The 17,980-nt window shown below is 39.9% G+C and overlaps 1 protein-coding gene across 2 annotated transcripts in view; it reads right to left on the bottom strand.

Annotated features, from left to right (window-relative positions):
• NLGN1 (neuroligin 1) overlaps positions 1 to 17,689 on the bottom strand; it is a 318,349-nt gene extending 300,660 nt beyond the window's left edge. For both annotated transcript variants that reach the window (XM_086754723.1, XM_086754722.1), the window contains exons 1-2: positions 17,163 to 17,689; positions 4,822 to 5,627 (exon numbers count right to left, since the gene is read on the bottom strand). In XM_086754723.1, the coding sequence (XP_086610849.1) occupies positions 4,822 to 5,314 (493 nt within the window). In that variant the 5' untranslated portion in view covers positions 5,315 to 5,627; positions 17,163 to 17,689. The remainder of the gene's footprint in view (positions 1 to 4,821; positions 5,628 to 17,162) is intronic.
• Positions 17,690 to 17,980: the final 291 nt, after the last annotated feature.

A 17,980-nucleotide genomic window follows, 5' to 3' on the forward strand; every position in this document is an offset into this window, starting at 1 on the left:
TTTCCCCATCTTTCTCGTAGGCCCCCTTGAGGTACTGGAAGACCGCTATTTTGCTATTATTTTCTACATTAGACATTTAGAAAGAATCTGATAATCAATTTACAAATTTTGCCAGTGGAAATACATATTTTAACAGATCTCAGCTTGTCCTTTTCTGGTTGATTTCAGAGCTGAAACACCTATACAGGAAGAAGTTCACTTAATGTATCCATAGGAACTGCACATGTTGCATTATTTTCTCTTTTCCAAAATTTGATGATAAGTAAACAGTTCTAGGATAGATAAACGGAGTATTGAAACAAACACTCAGCAGAAACACAGGGTAACAGGCTAAATTGGGCTCTTCATTTCTGCTAAAATTTGTAAAAAAAATATTTCATATTGCTAAGCTTAAAAGCCTCAAAGTTATCAGCGCCATTTACAGATCACAACTGATGTAACCTATTCCCTATTGAAAACAATGAATGATCAAAGCAGGGTGAGATTATAGCACTTGATTTGTGTTCCAAGTTCCACTGTAATTTGTGATCCAAGAATGTATTTGTTTGTATGTATGTATGTATATGTGTTCCTCCACATCCATAGTAACCACAGTCATAACCCAGAAAGTATGATGTTGGGAGCTTTGCTCTGAAAATCAAGTATCCCATTAGGAGGCATAAATATTAATAGAGCTGTCTAATCCTACACTCTCAGATGAGGTAGTTCAGATCATGATTCTTTGCATTTAAAATTCATTCACCGCACCGACTAGAATAAGAAACAGAATCCACATGTGGAGAAGTCACTGATGTTGGGCGGTCTCTTAGCCACTGATAATTCCTAAACATAAAAGTAAGGATCAAGTGATTTCTTTCCTTATTCTACTCCCAATTCTCCTACAAATACTAGTGTATCCAAACCTGCACGTGCCTAATTCCATGACATTATACCACATGCTCTACAAAAACTACACATCCACGTTTTCACATTCAGATACCTTTAGGCGATATGGAGGCTTTAGTACAGGTTCAGAATGGAGAGCATACTATCATCCCAAGTGCACAACACACAATACCTGGGGTTTCTTTTAGTGGTCACGTTAGCGATTATTTTCAGATTTTCATTATATAGTTGTCATTAAAGTAGGAAATTCAAGGTGCGAACTGCTGCAATGCAAAGAAATGGATATACAGTATTGAAAAACCACAGGCATACAGCTGAAGCAGGATGTACAGTCCTCCCAAGAGATAATAAGTTACTCTGTCATTCTGGATCACAAGTAGAATATTCATGGTTTGACTATAAAGTAAAATAGAGATCTGAAATCCCAAATGGAGTACCAAACTATTCAGGTATTTCCTAGAAATGATGCAAAAGTTTGTCAGGAAATTCAGGAAATACCGCATGATCAACAGTAAAATTATTATCAGTCAGTAAAATGGTGCTACCTATGATATAATCCAGGTCCTATTCAAATTTAGAATTATGGAGTCTAGCCTCAAAGAAAATAACACAGAATTAATTAAATGCCTTTGCACAGATTTTCTAAAACTGGCCCTAGTGAATAGAGGGGGTTCTGCTTGTATGCATTCCCATAACAGAGGCAGTAACCTCTGGCCTTCACATACATGAAGCAAAAGACACAAAACCAGATGATCTTTCTTCATCTATTGAATCAGTAAATTGAAGATTAAGAAGCATACTGAAATATAAGCACCCTTATTTAGCAAAAAGCATGCTATATTGTCTCACTCCCTTTCACCCAGCTCCAGCCTATCATTTTGCAGTCTGCAGCGTGCTCATCAAAATCCCACCAAGTGGTAATGGTCAGAACGCCCGTTACAGTCTCTAGCATGACTCACAGATACAACTCCTTTCATTTCTACATCCGTCTTCATCAGATCACTCCCTGTTCTTCACAATTTTGAATTTTCTCATGTCCCTCAGCTGACTGTAAGTATAGTTACTAATTTACGTATCTATTTTAGGTGATAAAAAATAATCAAACAATACATAAGATAGTGTACTGTTGTTGGTTCAGTTACTTTGAATTTATATATCTTTTATTAACTAAAAAGATGGTGCAAAAGTCTACCTTTTATTTTCATATTTTCTCTTCCAAGTAATTTTCATCACTAAATGTAACAAAATGACCGCAACCTAAAAATCCAGCAAGACAGAGAATATTGTGCCTTTCTTCTTTTTCATACAAAACCAATGCTATTTCCAAGCTGCTGTTGCTGCTAAGATGCTGTGACTCTTCTGCAACTTTATTCTGCCACGTGATTCCTTTTACTGCTAGGTATGGGGGCAATCCACGCCAAGGATAATCTGAGGCGACATACGGGTGAGTAGAGCGCGAGTTACTCGGAGAACAGGGACTACCACAGCTATGCCAGCTGCCCAGGCTGAAGGTATTCAGGAGATCTCTGTACCCACCAACAGGAAAAGGTAGGCTTTGGCTGCTTTTTATTGTGCTGTGTGTGCAATGAATTTAACTGGAAAGGTACCCACTGAATTTCAAATAACTCTCTCTTTATTCTCCCTCAGGCTCACAGGACAATAAACATGACTTTCTCATCGACTGGGCTCTCCCTCCCTTTATTTTTGTTACTTTTCTGATTTATTTTGTTTTAATATATTCTCTCATAGGAAAAGATGCTTCCTGAGAACAATGATGGAGATCTGCATCTTTATTTATGACTTTGTGAATCAGCGTCTGGGTGATAGGAAGTGAAAGTTGCTCAGCTAATTACACACGCTTGATGACCTGCGTAATAACTGCTGCAGCACTGCACATTAATTGAATGCATATAAATGACAGCAGTTATTCTAACTTGAAAGATGTGCAAAGAAGTGACGTTGCTCACAGTACCCTGATTGTCTTTGTTTCCAACTTTGGGAATCCAGCTTAAACAACTGTATTTTTACAGCACTGAGCAAAAACACCCTGATGGAAAACATTAGAAGTTGCCTCAAAGCCCAACACTTTAAAAACAAATTGCCTTAAGTCACCGAAAGTGGATTTAGACATCTAAAAAAGGATACATTGAGTAACTACAATTAATAATTAACAACAACTAGCTACAACTAACAATCAAGTAGCAACTTGCTTGGAAAAAACCTTGGAAAATAAGGCCACCTTCATTTAGAAGCCTAGATATCACCTTAAAAACCCAATACAGTGTTTACAGAGTTGAACTTTGCCCAACTCTAAACAATTTCCTTCTAGGACACTTTCCTGAAATGTATTTGCTCTGGAATAACAGGGACATATAGCAACTGACATTAAAAATATGGATTACAGCTCACAGGCAACTGTGTATGTCCACACTACTCTTTGTTTACCCTAAAAAGTATTCCAGATTCAAATGTAGCCCAGCTATTGAATAACACATTATTTTAAAGAAAGCAATAAAAAAAATAATTTTATGTAAAACAAAGGTGTAAACTAGTACAAAATTAGTACTTTAAACTAGCACCAAATACCTACTTTAAATCAGGACCAAAATATGCTTTCTATATCACATATCAATTCCTTTGGGAATTTGCAATGTTCACAAAGGAATCTGCAAATTCCCCCACACTATCTAACACAAAAGGTAGAAGACAAGTTTCCAAAGCTTCCAAAAGCAGCCTAGTTTCCAAAGTGCCATGTCACAATATTTTAACGTTTCCCTACACCCATATTAAGAGATTTTCAGCTTTAAGAGAGCTGTAATCACACAATAAAGGAAATCAACGCTCACTTTTAGAAGCATGTAAACGAAAAAAAGGTTTTCACATCTACGTTTCAGGAAAGTTAACACTGTCCCAAGAAAACAAGGTGTATCACGTAGAAAGTCAATGCAGATTTTCAGCACTGCTTTGCTGTAATACCTCGTAGGTGTTGTGCCATACCGCTGGAATACAGAGCTGTGGAGCCACACCAGCAACTTCAACAGCAATGGTACCAGGCCCCAGCACGAGAGCTACCGCCTACACCTGCCCGTGCAACACCCCGTGTCTACGTATGAGTGACAGCCAGTCCTCCAAACCATGAGGCCAACATAGAGAAGCTGCCGATAGGGTCGGCGTGAGACAGCGCAAGAGAGATGATTGGGTGCAACTCAGCTCAGGCTTTACAAATGTTACCTTCTCATCTGCTTTATAGGGTCCTCTCTTTAAATACCTTTCTGGCCTCATTCGGGCAAGATATTCCCTAGCAGCACTTCACAGCATCAGCAACTCAGCCTCTTTCAGCTGTATTATTTATCTTCCTTTGCAAGGTTTCGATCTTTCCCCCACTTTTTTATTTTTTTGTCCACTTTATACATACCTCCTTTTCTACAAATTTTCTTGCCGGGTTTTCTGGCACATTCCTTGGATATTCTTTTGACTGAAAAATGAATAGAAGACTAGAAAATAACATGGAGCTCCGTCACAGACAGTAGGAGCATGCAACACCACTATCTAACTTAAATATGACCTGCTTTATTAGGTGCGGAAGATTCTCAACTTGTTGTGCCTGCACATGCAATGAATAAGATGTTGATGCATCTTCCCAGAAGTCAGTGGGTGACAATGAGAATTAGGCACCAACTTTGACCTAAAAATACACGTGCTGTGGGAGAAAAAAAAAAAATGAGCGTAGACAGAAAAAAAAAAAAAAAAAAAAAAAGGAAAAAAAAAACCAAACAAGGACAGATGCATACACAGAAAAGCAGCATGCATACATGTAATATGCTGGCATGCAAACAAAGAAAGCCATGCATGCTACCAGTACACATTAATTAATATCGTTAGAACGTAGAACAGGAAAATAAAAAGATCTCCCTGTTTGGCCTGCTATTAACTCACCATCCTCGGTTGGGACATAGATATTTAAATAGAGGCAGTCTTCATTCTGATCTTGTACATAGGTGGAAACTACATCCAAGTTATTAGTAAACCACACGGGAAGCATGACTTCAGGCAACCTGCCTTCTATAATGTTCTGGGGGCACACTGGAGCAAACTGGGTGGTATTTTTGATATCTGCCCAGGAAGATGGAGGCTCAGGAGGTTGAAAGCGGCGCTCCCCTGTTGGAGGGGCAGCATATGGAACCCCAAGAAACTGAATAACGGGCCCCAAAATTTCATTATTAAGTTCCTTCTTAATCCCTCTTATCTTGCCAAAGTTGGTGGTCACCACTGGGTTGGTATCATCCAATTTTTGGGAGGACACAGCTGCAGCGTGAAGCAAAAATCCAAGTATACAAAAAGCAAAAGTGGCATTCAATCCCATGTGTAACAGGCGGACTATCGTCGCTCTCCATACACAGTTCAGCCACATGGATCTTGGAAAGGCCATGGTCCCACATTAGTTGCGTAACTACAATGAAGCAATCTGATTTGTATCCACTGGTGTCAAAACAGCGCAACCGAAGGAAACGGATCAGGTTTCCTAAATAGGCGCCTGTCAGAAAAATCTCAAAAGGCTTTTCATGCGGTAAGTATCTTCCATTGATTTCACACTTATTGAAGCTGCATCTTCACTCAGCACTATTTATCAGACTACATCCTATTGACAATTCTGTTTTCCATAGCAGCAATATGAAGAGAGCAGCCATTTACTGCAGAATCCCCTCTTACAAATCAAATCCAGTTAGCCGCAGGTCTATATCCTGGAGAAAATGAAAATAAATGATTAGTATGAAAGAGCTAACACAAGGCAGAGCGATAACTAGATGTTTCACAAGTTACGTACATACATTAATAGTTGCTAGAGTCATGGAAGTAAAACCGCAGTAGTTTACGGGCCGATGAAATGGCGGGTGAAACACTGATTACTGGATTATCTATAATGTCACCTGCTGAATTTACAGAGATTTTTCAGAAGATCAGGACTCTCAGAAAATACATTTTTAAAATCCACCTTTTTAAGAATAAGTAATTTACTGCCAGGCTACATGACATAAATGCTAATGTTAATGTTTTATTTAACTTAATCATCTCATAATCAATTTTCACCTTGTTTACAGAAGCTGACTTATCAAAGTGAAAGTAATTATTTCTTAAAACAGAAGATAGTGAAATTAAGATAGGCATACTGAAGACTCAGATGCATTTTACTTAATTAAAAGCAGATTATAATACATACAAACATTTTTTGTTCATCTTAAAACACAAGTTCTGATTAAAACATAGAGGCAACTGGAACATATTTGTAAGGATAACATGAATGACTTTTCTGATTCATGATAACCTGAATTACCATACTTTGTATGGCTTTCTTATTTCAGAAGTTTCTGATAGCTGATGACAAACACCTATAGAGGGAAACGTTCACATCAATGAAGGACCAAAATCTGCTCCCACTGAAGTGAATTACAACTCTGCATCTGCACAGAAGTACAGCTAGATCTCAGTGCGTTGGTTTTTTTTCAGAACTGATCTGGAAACAAATGTGAACAGACAGTTTAGGGATGGAGCTGTATATCGGAATTTTTACTTCAGACCAATCCAAACTATTGACTTGAGTGAAAAACAAAAGTGCGTGATGAATGCACTCAATCCCTATCATCCTTAATTTACAATATAAACAATAAATGTTCCCATAGGACAGGAGAAATCTTATCTTTCATATATCCACATGCTGACTGAACAGTATCCTAGAAAAATAATCAGTTAGGATCAGAGACTGTATAATCTCAAATTCCAGATTCTATTTTCAACTACTTTAGCGCAGAGGTTGTCACACAAGGCTGTGTTCCAGCACTTCTGAAAATTGCTCAGTGCATATCATTACATCTTCCATATTCATGTTCAACATATTTCCAACACGACTTACGATATCCTATTATTTAAAATGCAGTGTTATACACAACATAGCAGTGTAATCTTACACTCCCTATTAAGCAGTGTGTAAGGCACAAGAAATGTGTTTTGCCTTGTACGGGGAAACACTTTAAACCACCTGCTTTTGAAACAGCATTGGCAGCTTTAATGAGAATTGTTTTTTTATCATGTCTATACACATTGTAGAGAGAATTCAAAAGAGCGGCTTGTCTAATAGTCAGACTACCCTGCAGTTTGGGTTATTAAAAAGGAGATTGTAAAAGCTATATAGGACAGCAGGAGATTTGGTTCATCTCTAGTGTTCCTTTAGCTCTGAACAATCTATCTCAGGAGGCAATAAGGAGATAGATGAAGCTTTTCCACAATTTTCTCTCTCTCTTTCTTTCTCTGCTAATTCTAACACCTTCACTGTGAAACTGCATTAACAAACAGGCTTATATCCTTCATTCTCCAGCTTCAAATTCTCGGCGTTTGCTGGAAACACACCAATTTAGCTGCAGAAAATAATTCTCCAAACTTGGTGTACGTGTTTGCATTTAGTTTAATAAACTTACGCAGAATGGCATGCAGACAATTGCCTCTTGGAAGACTGTTCCTTTGTTGCATTTCAAATTTTGAAGGTGGTAGGCTATTACTTGAGAAATAGTAAAGATGGAGCACATGGACAGGTGCCAGAGCAGAAGGCATCTAGTACAACTTCGCTCTTCTCAGTTGAGGTACAGAAAGTCATGAAAAGACGGGAGCTTATTTCTTAGTGGTACTGAGAAACCTCCACAAATTTAAACTTTTTCCACCAAGTCTTAAAATCCACATTTGGGTTTTTTTTTTTCCCCTGTCAGGAGTGGAAAAATGTACTCTCTGTTCTTTCTCCAACTCAAACTTGTAAATAGCAGGAACTTACTCTCAGTAGCCCTCCTGATAATTTACATGGCACGGGGAAGGTCTGAGGACAAACCAAATTCAGCATAGCTGTGCCAAACAATAGCATCCTTCTTCATTTCAAGCTGCTGAGTCGGTTCAGTGTGGAAAATTACCGAGATGCTGCTAATAATTCATTCAGCACTTTCACTCTAAAAGTCATAGACATGTTTTCAGATCTAAGACAACTTTTTAAAACACTTTTGATATCTAAAATGGTAAATTCAATGTAAATTCAAAGCAAATCCTTGAGCTGGGCTATAGTTTTAAGCTTGTCCATCGGCTGTTCTGCCACTGCAGCTGAACACCTCTGCTGTGACCTAAAGTTCTGCATTGCCTCCCATGGACACAGTTTTACTCTAAGACAGAGACAGGAGGCTAAAAAGGTAAGAATATAACTCAATGCTGTGTTTGACTAGTCTTAATTAATTAACCATTGGGTAGTGGCTAGCTTCAGTGTACACAGATTTATAGGCTATACGGGGCAGTAAATTGTAAAGCACTTGCAGAGTTGAAATCAACAGATTTTCATTGTAGTTGTAACTTGAATTTTGGATGTGCTTTTTTTTTTCCCCACAAGCTTTTCTTTTTAAATAGCTAAGCATTAGTTTATTTTTGAGACTGAGAGGTCAAACATTCAAGCCTGTCACTGGCTACCCTGAAGTTGTAACATTAAAAACTCAAACTCAACGCAAGTAAATCAACTGAGACTGCTCAAATCTTTTGAGACTTTTATGCCAAACTTTTATTTCCAGCACTAGGTGGAAAGGCAAGCATGGAATCTGGCCTGGAGCATGTCCTACTTGTTCAGAGTCAATGTTGGACAAAATTTTCCTTAGTCCTCCAGCAGATGATCTACATAGGGCTTTCCCTTGGTACCTGGGCTTGAAATGACTGAACAGGAATCAGTGGAGAAAGAAGCAATAAACAGGAGCAGGAATGATCAGGGAGATTGCCAGGAGAATAAACTAAAGAGTAATGGATAATCAATTTGGGGCAAGCTTCAGCATCAAAATATTGTGGATCTGAGGAGGAGGAGAAATGTTTTCAGATTTTATTATTGTCTAGATGTGTGGATCACGATTGTTCCCTGTGGTAACGCAAATGAATTCTACTGTAAAAGGTATTTGATAAAGTCTTTCACGGTCTTTGGAATGGTCTATACTATATAGAGGTTTTTTCTCTCATCTATTATTTTATTATCTTCCTTTCTGAATTTAAATTACTTTATAGCTCAGATTCTGAAATACTTTAGAGAGGCATTTAGTATGCCGAGGAGCAAGCAGTCCGAGATAACTTCAGTGCGTCTTTGCATTTCCAATGACACAGGGCATCCCACAACAGGTCACATGTGCTGCAAACCTAAGTGGCCGAACTCCTCTTTGTTACTCACACACCGAGCTTCGCATCTTAAGGGATGTCTGGAACTGCACCACCTGTCAATAGCTCCAGTGGATTAATAAAACCTTTGGTGGCACCCAAGGCCTCTGGCCATATGCCAGCTTCAGCACATGTAAAGGCTTTGCTGTGATATCTTTACACCACCAGCTGTTTTCTTTTTGGCTGAAGATGTACTCTGTGATTTGATACGCATGCTTAAAAATGCCCTTCCATCTCTATTTTGCAAGTAAAACCCAATTGCACAAATATTCCTAGAAAGTAAGAGTTTGGAACACCACACAATGCCACGCCATTTCAAAACACAAATGCTACTTTGCAGAACCAACTACATTTGCATCCATTTTTACTTACACCACTCTCTACTTAGAACTAAGAGCCCAAAGATGTTCCATGTCTCTAAAAAGAAATCCGTGTTCTAAAACAGGCTGCAATGCCAAACAGGAACGTGGCCAGAGAAACAGAAGCCATTAAAGGAAAGACTCTGACCCCGGCTGAACACCAGGTCGCTGTGACACACCAATTGTAAACACGATCAGACAAATCCTCAAGAGATGCATCACAGAATTTACCATCTCTTCTTTCACATTTCAAGTTAGCAAAGGGAAGTGTTATGTCAGATACGGAGTGTTTTCTCTATATGTAGTAGTAAAGATTTTGAAACAGACCCAGCTCTTGGGTATTTCCATAAAAACTTGGTGAAGGGAAGGGACTTACATGTATTTAGTTCAAGAAATGAACTACGCACATTTTAAAGAAACAGGTGTATGAGATGACAATAGAGGAGACCACAACCCTGAGCGCACACCTCAGAAGGATCCAGCTCTGGCAGGGTTTGGTTAGCACCCGCATGCCAGGACCCCCTCCACCTGAGAGCAGCTACAGCTCTGGATGCTCCAGAAAGCATCTACAAACCCAGTCCTACTGAGATGCACAACCTTTGCTGAGATCGCCAAGAAAGGTACGAATATGATATGATCCTGATGGGGTCACCATCCCATCCCACGTTAGTGTGAAGTTACAAGTGTTACACATCATGGATCTGCAAACAACCCAGTGGTAAGGATTTCCAGATGCTACAAGCTATCTAAACACTCCCAGATCAGAGAGACTGATTCCTCAGTGCCATTCTCACATTTACCTCTATTTGATACTATGTTTTGTACACAAAACCTTACAACGAAATGAGTAAAAAACACAGTATTCAATATGGTGTAGCACAAATCAGTGAAAAGTCGAATTAAACCGAGTAGATGTTATAAGACTCATTTAAATTTGCCATGCATTCTCAGCTTCACTATATTTTTGTTCTTTCCCATTAGTGGAAATATTCACTAATGCTCACTCATTATTAATTAGTATTTTCATGATCAAAAGATCCCTTTAAATAATTTCTGCAACTTAGTTTGCCAAAATAGGAAGACTTCTGATCATAATTTTCTATTAAGCTGTTTTTGAACTAGACAAATTAAACCTATGAGAAGAAGAGTGTCACTTAAGTCTTATTATCTTCCATTTACTTGTATCAATAAATCATTTTCTTAAAGTAGTTCAACTTCTTAGTTGAAGTAACTGTTTATAATACCAGAAGTTGGCTACAATTTTTTAACGTGGACTATTGCTGCTGACATTTTGCACAGTAAGTAGGTAACGAAATAGTGATTTTACCCATAACAGAAAGAATGGGTAACTCTGTCACTTATGTGTAAAGTTTTAGACAGCTAAGTAATACAGATTTAAATTAAAAATGACAGATGCACTGGCTTGGAATATAATGGGCACTGAAGTGAACCTTTATTCCTTTTAGCAGCTTACGGTTAACTCTTAAATGGACCACACATTACACTCACTCTTGCGTACTGTAACTATTCAGCTAAATGATCAAATGGCTATTCTGGTGATGGCAGTAGTGTGCTGCAGGACATGAAGATTTTTTGACCTACTGTAGAAATTGAACTGAACTCACATTAATCAGAGGTCATACTGGAGAAAAAAATGTCCCCGATGTTTCTCATTTGAGATCCTCAGTATTGAAATCTGCATATTGTATCTCATGAAGTCAAGGGGATTTAACGCGTTTGGTTAACACTTTATAAAACATTCACATGCTTCCCATCTGATCACCCTAACAGAGTACATGAGAACCCACCCAGACGCCCCTGAAACTACACGTGGTTTTGCTGTCTCTTGCAGGTGAAAAATTAAGCTATCGAATTAGTACCAAAGTTAGTTAGCTGATACATATTTGTGGCTAACCCTTGGTTCACTGAGGTTAATCATATGAGAAAAGTAAAATGGTTTTTGTTCGCTATCTTTAATACAATTACAATGTCAACAATAATACTGTCTTTAATGCTAGTTCATTACCTAAGGCAAGCTTTCATATCAGATTCATAAGATACTGCTTTTTTATCTTATTTTTGGGGCATTAGGAATTCAAGATAAAAAAAAAAAAAGGTTAAAATGAAGTTATTCAAATTTCTTGAGAAAGAACTCTGAAAACAAAGATGCTTGAATGAACTCAGATTTGTCTATAAATTGTTTTTCTGCCCGGATGCCATGCAATAACAGCTCCAGAGCATGCAAAACCCTTGTTGCAGAGTTAGATCAATAACTAGCTCTTCAATAAGATTACTTTAAAAAAAAACAAAAAAAACAAAAAAAAAAACAAAAAAACCACAACAACACAACAACAAAAAACCCCATAAAAAAAAAACCCCAAACTTCCTTGTTGCACAAAAAAGAGCAAATGCTTTTCTTGCTTGATCAGACTCTGGCCTCAATTCTATCAGGGTAATTGAGATCAAATTCCAACTCATCATAAAATCCACAGGCGTATAAATATAATTTGTTAATCACAAACCCAACATCTCTAACTCAACTTCGAAAGTGCTCTTGACTGGTGTTACCATGCTTTCCAGAACTGTAGAGTGCACACTACATTTCGAGTGCAATATTGCCATTATAGGGATCTATCAACATGAGAGTCCATTTCCTGTGATGTAGCATTCTGTACATCTGTGACTTTACTTGTATTTGTTCCAGAATTAATTTCATGCTTAACTTGTTTTTCTTAATTAAACTTCCTTTAGCAGTTTCTAATATGTGCATTATTAAAACTCATTAGTCCCATTCATGCCTGCCTGTCATTTTTGGCTTCACATTCATGTATCGAAGAGCTCTCTTGCTTTATCTAGGAAGAAAATTAAATAATAAATATGAGAACTTGAACGTTTTACGAGTGTCAGTATGAGAAAGTGGCTGCAAGGCCCATAAGGTTTCACACAAAAAAAGCATTACAGCTAAAGCTAACATGCTGACACATCTCTGATCTATAAAGTCTGCAGTAATGGTAGCAGTAAAGTGTTGTGCCATAGACGACGAATTTTTCTCTCACATGAAATAGAAAGAGGATAGAGCACAGACTATATTTACTGTTGTAAAAAAATTTTCAAATAAAATTTCCCAAAAGCTTAGAATATAATGCCATTAAATGTCTACAAAGATTTACTCTTTCCATCTGACTTCATGCGTAGCTCCTATCATTCAGCTCCTTGTCCTGTTTTCATTTTCTACCGCTATCTGTAAGAAAGATACTTATTTACATCACAGCAACAGGTCTCAGGTCTCCCTGTGGTCACATCCAGGTCATGCTGACCACAACTCCAGCAACCGAAGTGTTTCCTAACCCAGCAGCAGGGTCTCATGGCGACTACTTGGAGGCCCAAGTCTCCACAGAAATAACCCATCTTTGTGAAAGCAGCTGAAGAAACAAAAGCTCCATCCCACAATGCCTATTTTACACAGGTTTGGGGATGTCAAAATATTCAGTACATGCATGGAGTAAGGTTTCTCCCAAATAAGTTGTCACTTTCTCCTCATGAATATGTGCAAAGCTATGTGCCTACGTTAACACTTCACTGCTTTCAAGAACTTTTTTGGAAACTAGGGGACTGAGTTGGGAAGGCAGAAGTTAAAGAATGATTTTAAGTTCAGATATTGAACTTAAAAGCTTCAGAGAAGATAGAATTAAATAAAAGTATAAAATACAACATAAATGTATTGCCCTTAATAAATTCCCAGAACCAGTTCAACAAGTGGGCTAATGGCATCTCTAGGCAGGATGTGATTGAGGAGATTTAGAAAACATATTTTTAAATTGCTATTTAAGTGCTCTGCTTGGTTAAAGGAATACAAGTCACTTGAAATACAATATTTGTATAGGCTCCTTGATCACTTTTATGATTTTACAGTCATGTGTTGCTAATTTCCAAGTATTACATTCTCCCTTAATATGATGCAAAAGACCTAACCAAGCATCAATGGAAAGCAACAGACTCCCCAAAGGCAGCACTAAAACCATGTATGCAGAAAATATTATGAGGGCAAAACAGAAGAATTCAATAAATGGGGGAAGGGAACTCCAATTGCTTTTCTTTTAATGACCTTATCTATTATTTGCCCACGGGGGTGGAAAAAAAACCACAGTTTACACTGATGTATGCAGCCCAGACCCTTACAAGGCTTGATTACAGTGAGGATATTTACAGTAGACACTGTGCCCCGTGGTGTCACACAGATGGTGTCCCTTCACACCACCTTTTGCTTTGTAGTGAAAAGTGGCACGGTAGAGTGGGTGCGCAGAAAGACTTGAACATGGTAATAAGTAGCCAGCTAGTCACTTTTTACCCCTGCATAATACACAGCACATCATTACCCAGCAATTAATAATTATGAAAAAAAAAAGCCTGTTGGAAAACATGTGGGGTCTTCAGAAGCAGGTGGACACGTGGAGCTGAGTCACCAAGAAGTCAGCGTGATATCCCCTTGTAATTGTTATAACTCAGTAGTCATTCTGGGGAATGTAATGTCATGGTTTGTCACTAAAACTACAGGATGTGCTTTCAATATGGAATATATGATGAAGTTTCCCCATCAGCTTCGGTTTTTGGTTTTGTTTTTTTTTTTCCTTTTCGCATCCCCTAACTCCCTCCCTCCCATACAAACTCTTCTGCAAAGACCGGATAGCAGGGCAGGCATCCCCCTCTGAATGCATACATCCCTGCATCCCTTCATAACACAGAGCTCAGACACAGGGCTACACTAATGGAAATATGCTTTTATAACAGCTATTATTCATCAGTCAGGATCCATTTTTTATCATTACCTGTTATACTTACCATGGATGGATATCTGGGACTAATTGGAAATTATATTGTTTACTGGATCAGATTGATTACTGCCCATCCTTTATTAAAAGAAACACACAAAGATTTCTACTGAATCTCTAGCAAAATGTTGTCTTTTCATTATTTGCTTTCAAAGAACGTCTGTCTCTTTTTGCCCTTATTTTTCACTATTTAATTTTTAAATAGTTTCTTTTTCATGTTATTAAAAAAACATAATAAATATGAAATCAAACAAATAATTCAAAGCTAGCCAAGGATCTGTAATACAGCTCTACATCTCTATTAGAAAGGAATGTATATTTGCTTTTAATAAAGAAAGGCAAGCCAATCCATTACAAACTGAGACCATATCTAAGCCTCTGCTTTCTTCTCTTTTCCCCAGACTCCACTTGAACAATTAGAGTGGTTTATGCTTGTGTGTATGCCAGTGGATATTAAATATGCAAACTGGTAAAAAAATATAACTGCCACCATTACCATGTTCAAATCCTTCATTCATTTGCAAATCAATTGATCTGCCTACAGCTCTGTCCCAGTCTTTAAATAACCCTCCTCAGCAGACTGCTCCACCTCCAGCCAAATAATCCAGAGCAAGCCCACTTTGTTAAGGATGTTAAAGTATCAGCAGCTAGGATATTATCTTCTTACTCTACCGTAGAAAAAGGGGTATGATAACCAAAGCAGCATCAGGACGGCAGCTCTTCTCCTCGCTTCTACACAACTTCTTGCCTTAAACAGCCCAAACACCCTCTGATGGCTTTCGTTGCTACTTCAGTTAATCACAAAACAGCGGTGTTCAGCCAAATCCCGCTTCCCAGCACACTTAGCATGATTATCCTCAGCCTCATTTTTCTTCCCACAGCCTGCATACGATTCACATGAAATGTACAGGAAAAATGGGCTCTCTTTATAGGTATCTAAGGACCCCCTAATCATTTACTGCAAAACTGCTTTTGCAACATTGCTGCAGTCTAAGAAAACCGGTGTCATTGATCAAAAGTAACTAAGAAGTATCGTCTTTAACCCTGCATCGTGCACCAGAAAAAGAAAAAAAAAAAGAGAGGAAAAAAATGAAAAAAAAGAAAAGAAAAAAGAAAAAGCCCTCCCAACCAGTATTTCCAAACATGGCTACTTAGCTTTTGGCTCCCAATCTGCAAATCTAATTTCAAAGATGCAAAAGTGAGCTGCTTGTTCCAGCTGTTGAGCCCACGCAAGTCTCAGTGCCGTCAATGGGAATCAGTATCTTTGAAAATCAGGGCCCTGAACAATGGGGTCTATTTTTAAATGTTCATTATATCATGCATGAGTCTTTCACTTGTCAGGCACCTGTAATAAAGTGCAGGCAATTTTATAAGTATCCTTTGCTTCAATTAAGCCAGCCCAAAAACAAGTGGGAGAGAAGGTCCCAAAGCCCACAGTGTTGCTCTTTCACCAATAGCAATAGTCTGTAGATGCATCAAAAAGGCTGCTACTGTAAAAAAAAAACAAAACCAAAAAAAAAAACCAACCAACCAACCAACCAAACAAAAACAACAAACCAAACAAACTGAAAAAAAACCCAACATATATGTTAAGGGAGCATGAAAAAGTTATTTTGAGCATTGTCACAAATGCATGTTTTCAGACACTAATTATATCTGTGGATTTACCAGTACAGTCTGGTCCCACCAAGGCTCTGAATAAATGCAAATATTGCCACAGTAGAAGGCAGGACTGGAAAAAATATTTCCTTAAACAATTTCTTATGCTGGGGAAAAAAAAAAAAATCTGCTTCATTTCAAATTCATAGAACATCCAAATGTGTTAAAAGCATTCACTTTTATATTTATAGCTTTTATAAGATATATTGCTATTTTCTACTAGTGGATTTTCAATACCATAGTTGTTAGAGCTAAAACAAACTGTCCTTCCAGAAAGCAAAAACCACTGTCAAACTGGAAGGATATTCCTTAAAAAGGTCAGCAGATTTACAGGAGAAAATAGCTTGTCCAGGTCGTGTCACCTGCAGCAGCAAGAACGCAACACTTTAATGAAGCTCTGTTTTGTTTTAGTCAAACAATTATTTTAATGTAATTGCTCTGGAACCATATGCATCCTTAAAATGGTTTGAGATAAGATCCTTTCTCCTGATTCCAAGGTAACTTTCTGGCTTTAATTATAAGTCAATTAATATTAAGTAATTTGACTGATTAATTTTAATTAAACCTGCTGAAAATTGATTTTTCCTTCAGCAAGTAAAGATGAGGCTCTAGTGCGACCGTAAGGAAAACAGGGAGGGAGGGGGAGAAAAAGAAAAACCGGTACTTAACAGCCAAGGGAGAAGATGTCTGAAGAAGGGGGAGGAAAAAAAAATTAAATAAAAAATAAAAAATTCTTTCCATCAGGCATGGCAGCCTGGCCAGAGCCGCGGGGCTGCGCGGAGGCATCAGCCGCGCACGGCAGCTCCGCGCCCGGCCCGAGGGCGACCGGTAGCCCTGGCCTTCCCGGGGTGCGGGGGGAGGAAAAGTTCGTGCGGGGGCGGGGGGAGCCGCGCTTGTAGCAGATGCGGAGGGTGTGCGGAGCGGAGGAGGGGGGTGCAAATCTTCCTGCAAATACCCCCCACCCCCTCCCCCGTTGCTGCCCCCGCGCAGCCCCGCACCCCCGGCCCGCCGCAGCACCCAAACGCCACCTCCCCGCCCGCGGTCACCATGCCACGCACAGCGGGCTCGTACCCCCGGCACCGCAACTGCCTCCCCCCCGGGGGCTCGGCCCCGCAGCCGCCCTGCCCCGGGGCTAAGGGGTCCCGAGCCGCCCCCCCTCTCCAGCCCCCGCCCCGAGCTCGCCCCCCGCACACGCTGGGAGCATCCACGGATTTACCCGGCTCGCCGCCGCCGAAAACCGTAAATTCACCGGATTCGCCTCCTCCCGCTCTCTCCCGGCCGCCGTGAGCTGGAGGTTCCTCAATCGTGCCCCGGACACTTCCGAATTAGAGCGATTTTGACAGATTTTTCTCTCCCCTTTCCTCGGATCGGGGTGGGGGGGCTGGAAATCCCCATCCGGAATTCAGCCTCATCCGCGCCGAGCCACCTCCATGGAAATCCGACCATCAGGCAGGCGATAGCAGCGATCAAACGCTACTTCCCTCCCGTCTGCGAGCCGATCATCCTGCTAATCCAATCGATCTCCCCCCGATCCCAAAATTGCCCTCCAGCCGAATTCCCCGTCGCCCGATGCCCGCGCCGCGATGCTGCCCCGAGTGGGTGCGGGGAGAGGGGGATTTGGGGGCGGGGGGTGCGAATCTTTTTTGGCTCCTGGATGCGCGGCTCGCTAAAGCCGCCGAGAACCCTGCTTTTTTTTTTTTTTTTTTTTTTTTCTTCTTCTCTTCTCTCCTTTCCCCCTATTACACGTTTCCACTCCAAATTGCTGCTGGATTGAAAAATGGTACAAAGATACCCCCAGCGGCAGCCAGGCGAATAGCGCGGGGAGCCCCCACACCCCCCCTTGCTCCGGGGGACCCTCTCCCGGAGCCGTACAGGGGGCACCCAGGGCAGGACAGGAGGTTTGGGGGTGCCCCTCCCCAGCTCCAGTGCAGCCGCTGGGAGCCCACGCACCCCGGTGCGTGGGTAGGAAGGGTCCCCAGGATGGGATTTAAAAAAAACCATACACACCTGCGTGTGTGCAGGCTGCTGCCCTTA

This window comes from Chlamydotis macqueenii, chromosome 9 (genome assembly GCF_036417535.1).
Source record: "Chlamydotis macqueenii isolate bChlMac1 chromosome 9, bChlMac1.mat, whole genome shotgun sequence".
Classification (NCBI taxonomy): Eukaryota; Metazoa; Chordata; class Aves; order Otidiformes; family Otididae; genus Chlamydotis; species Chlamydotis macqueenii.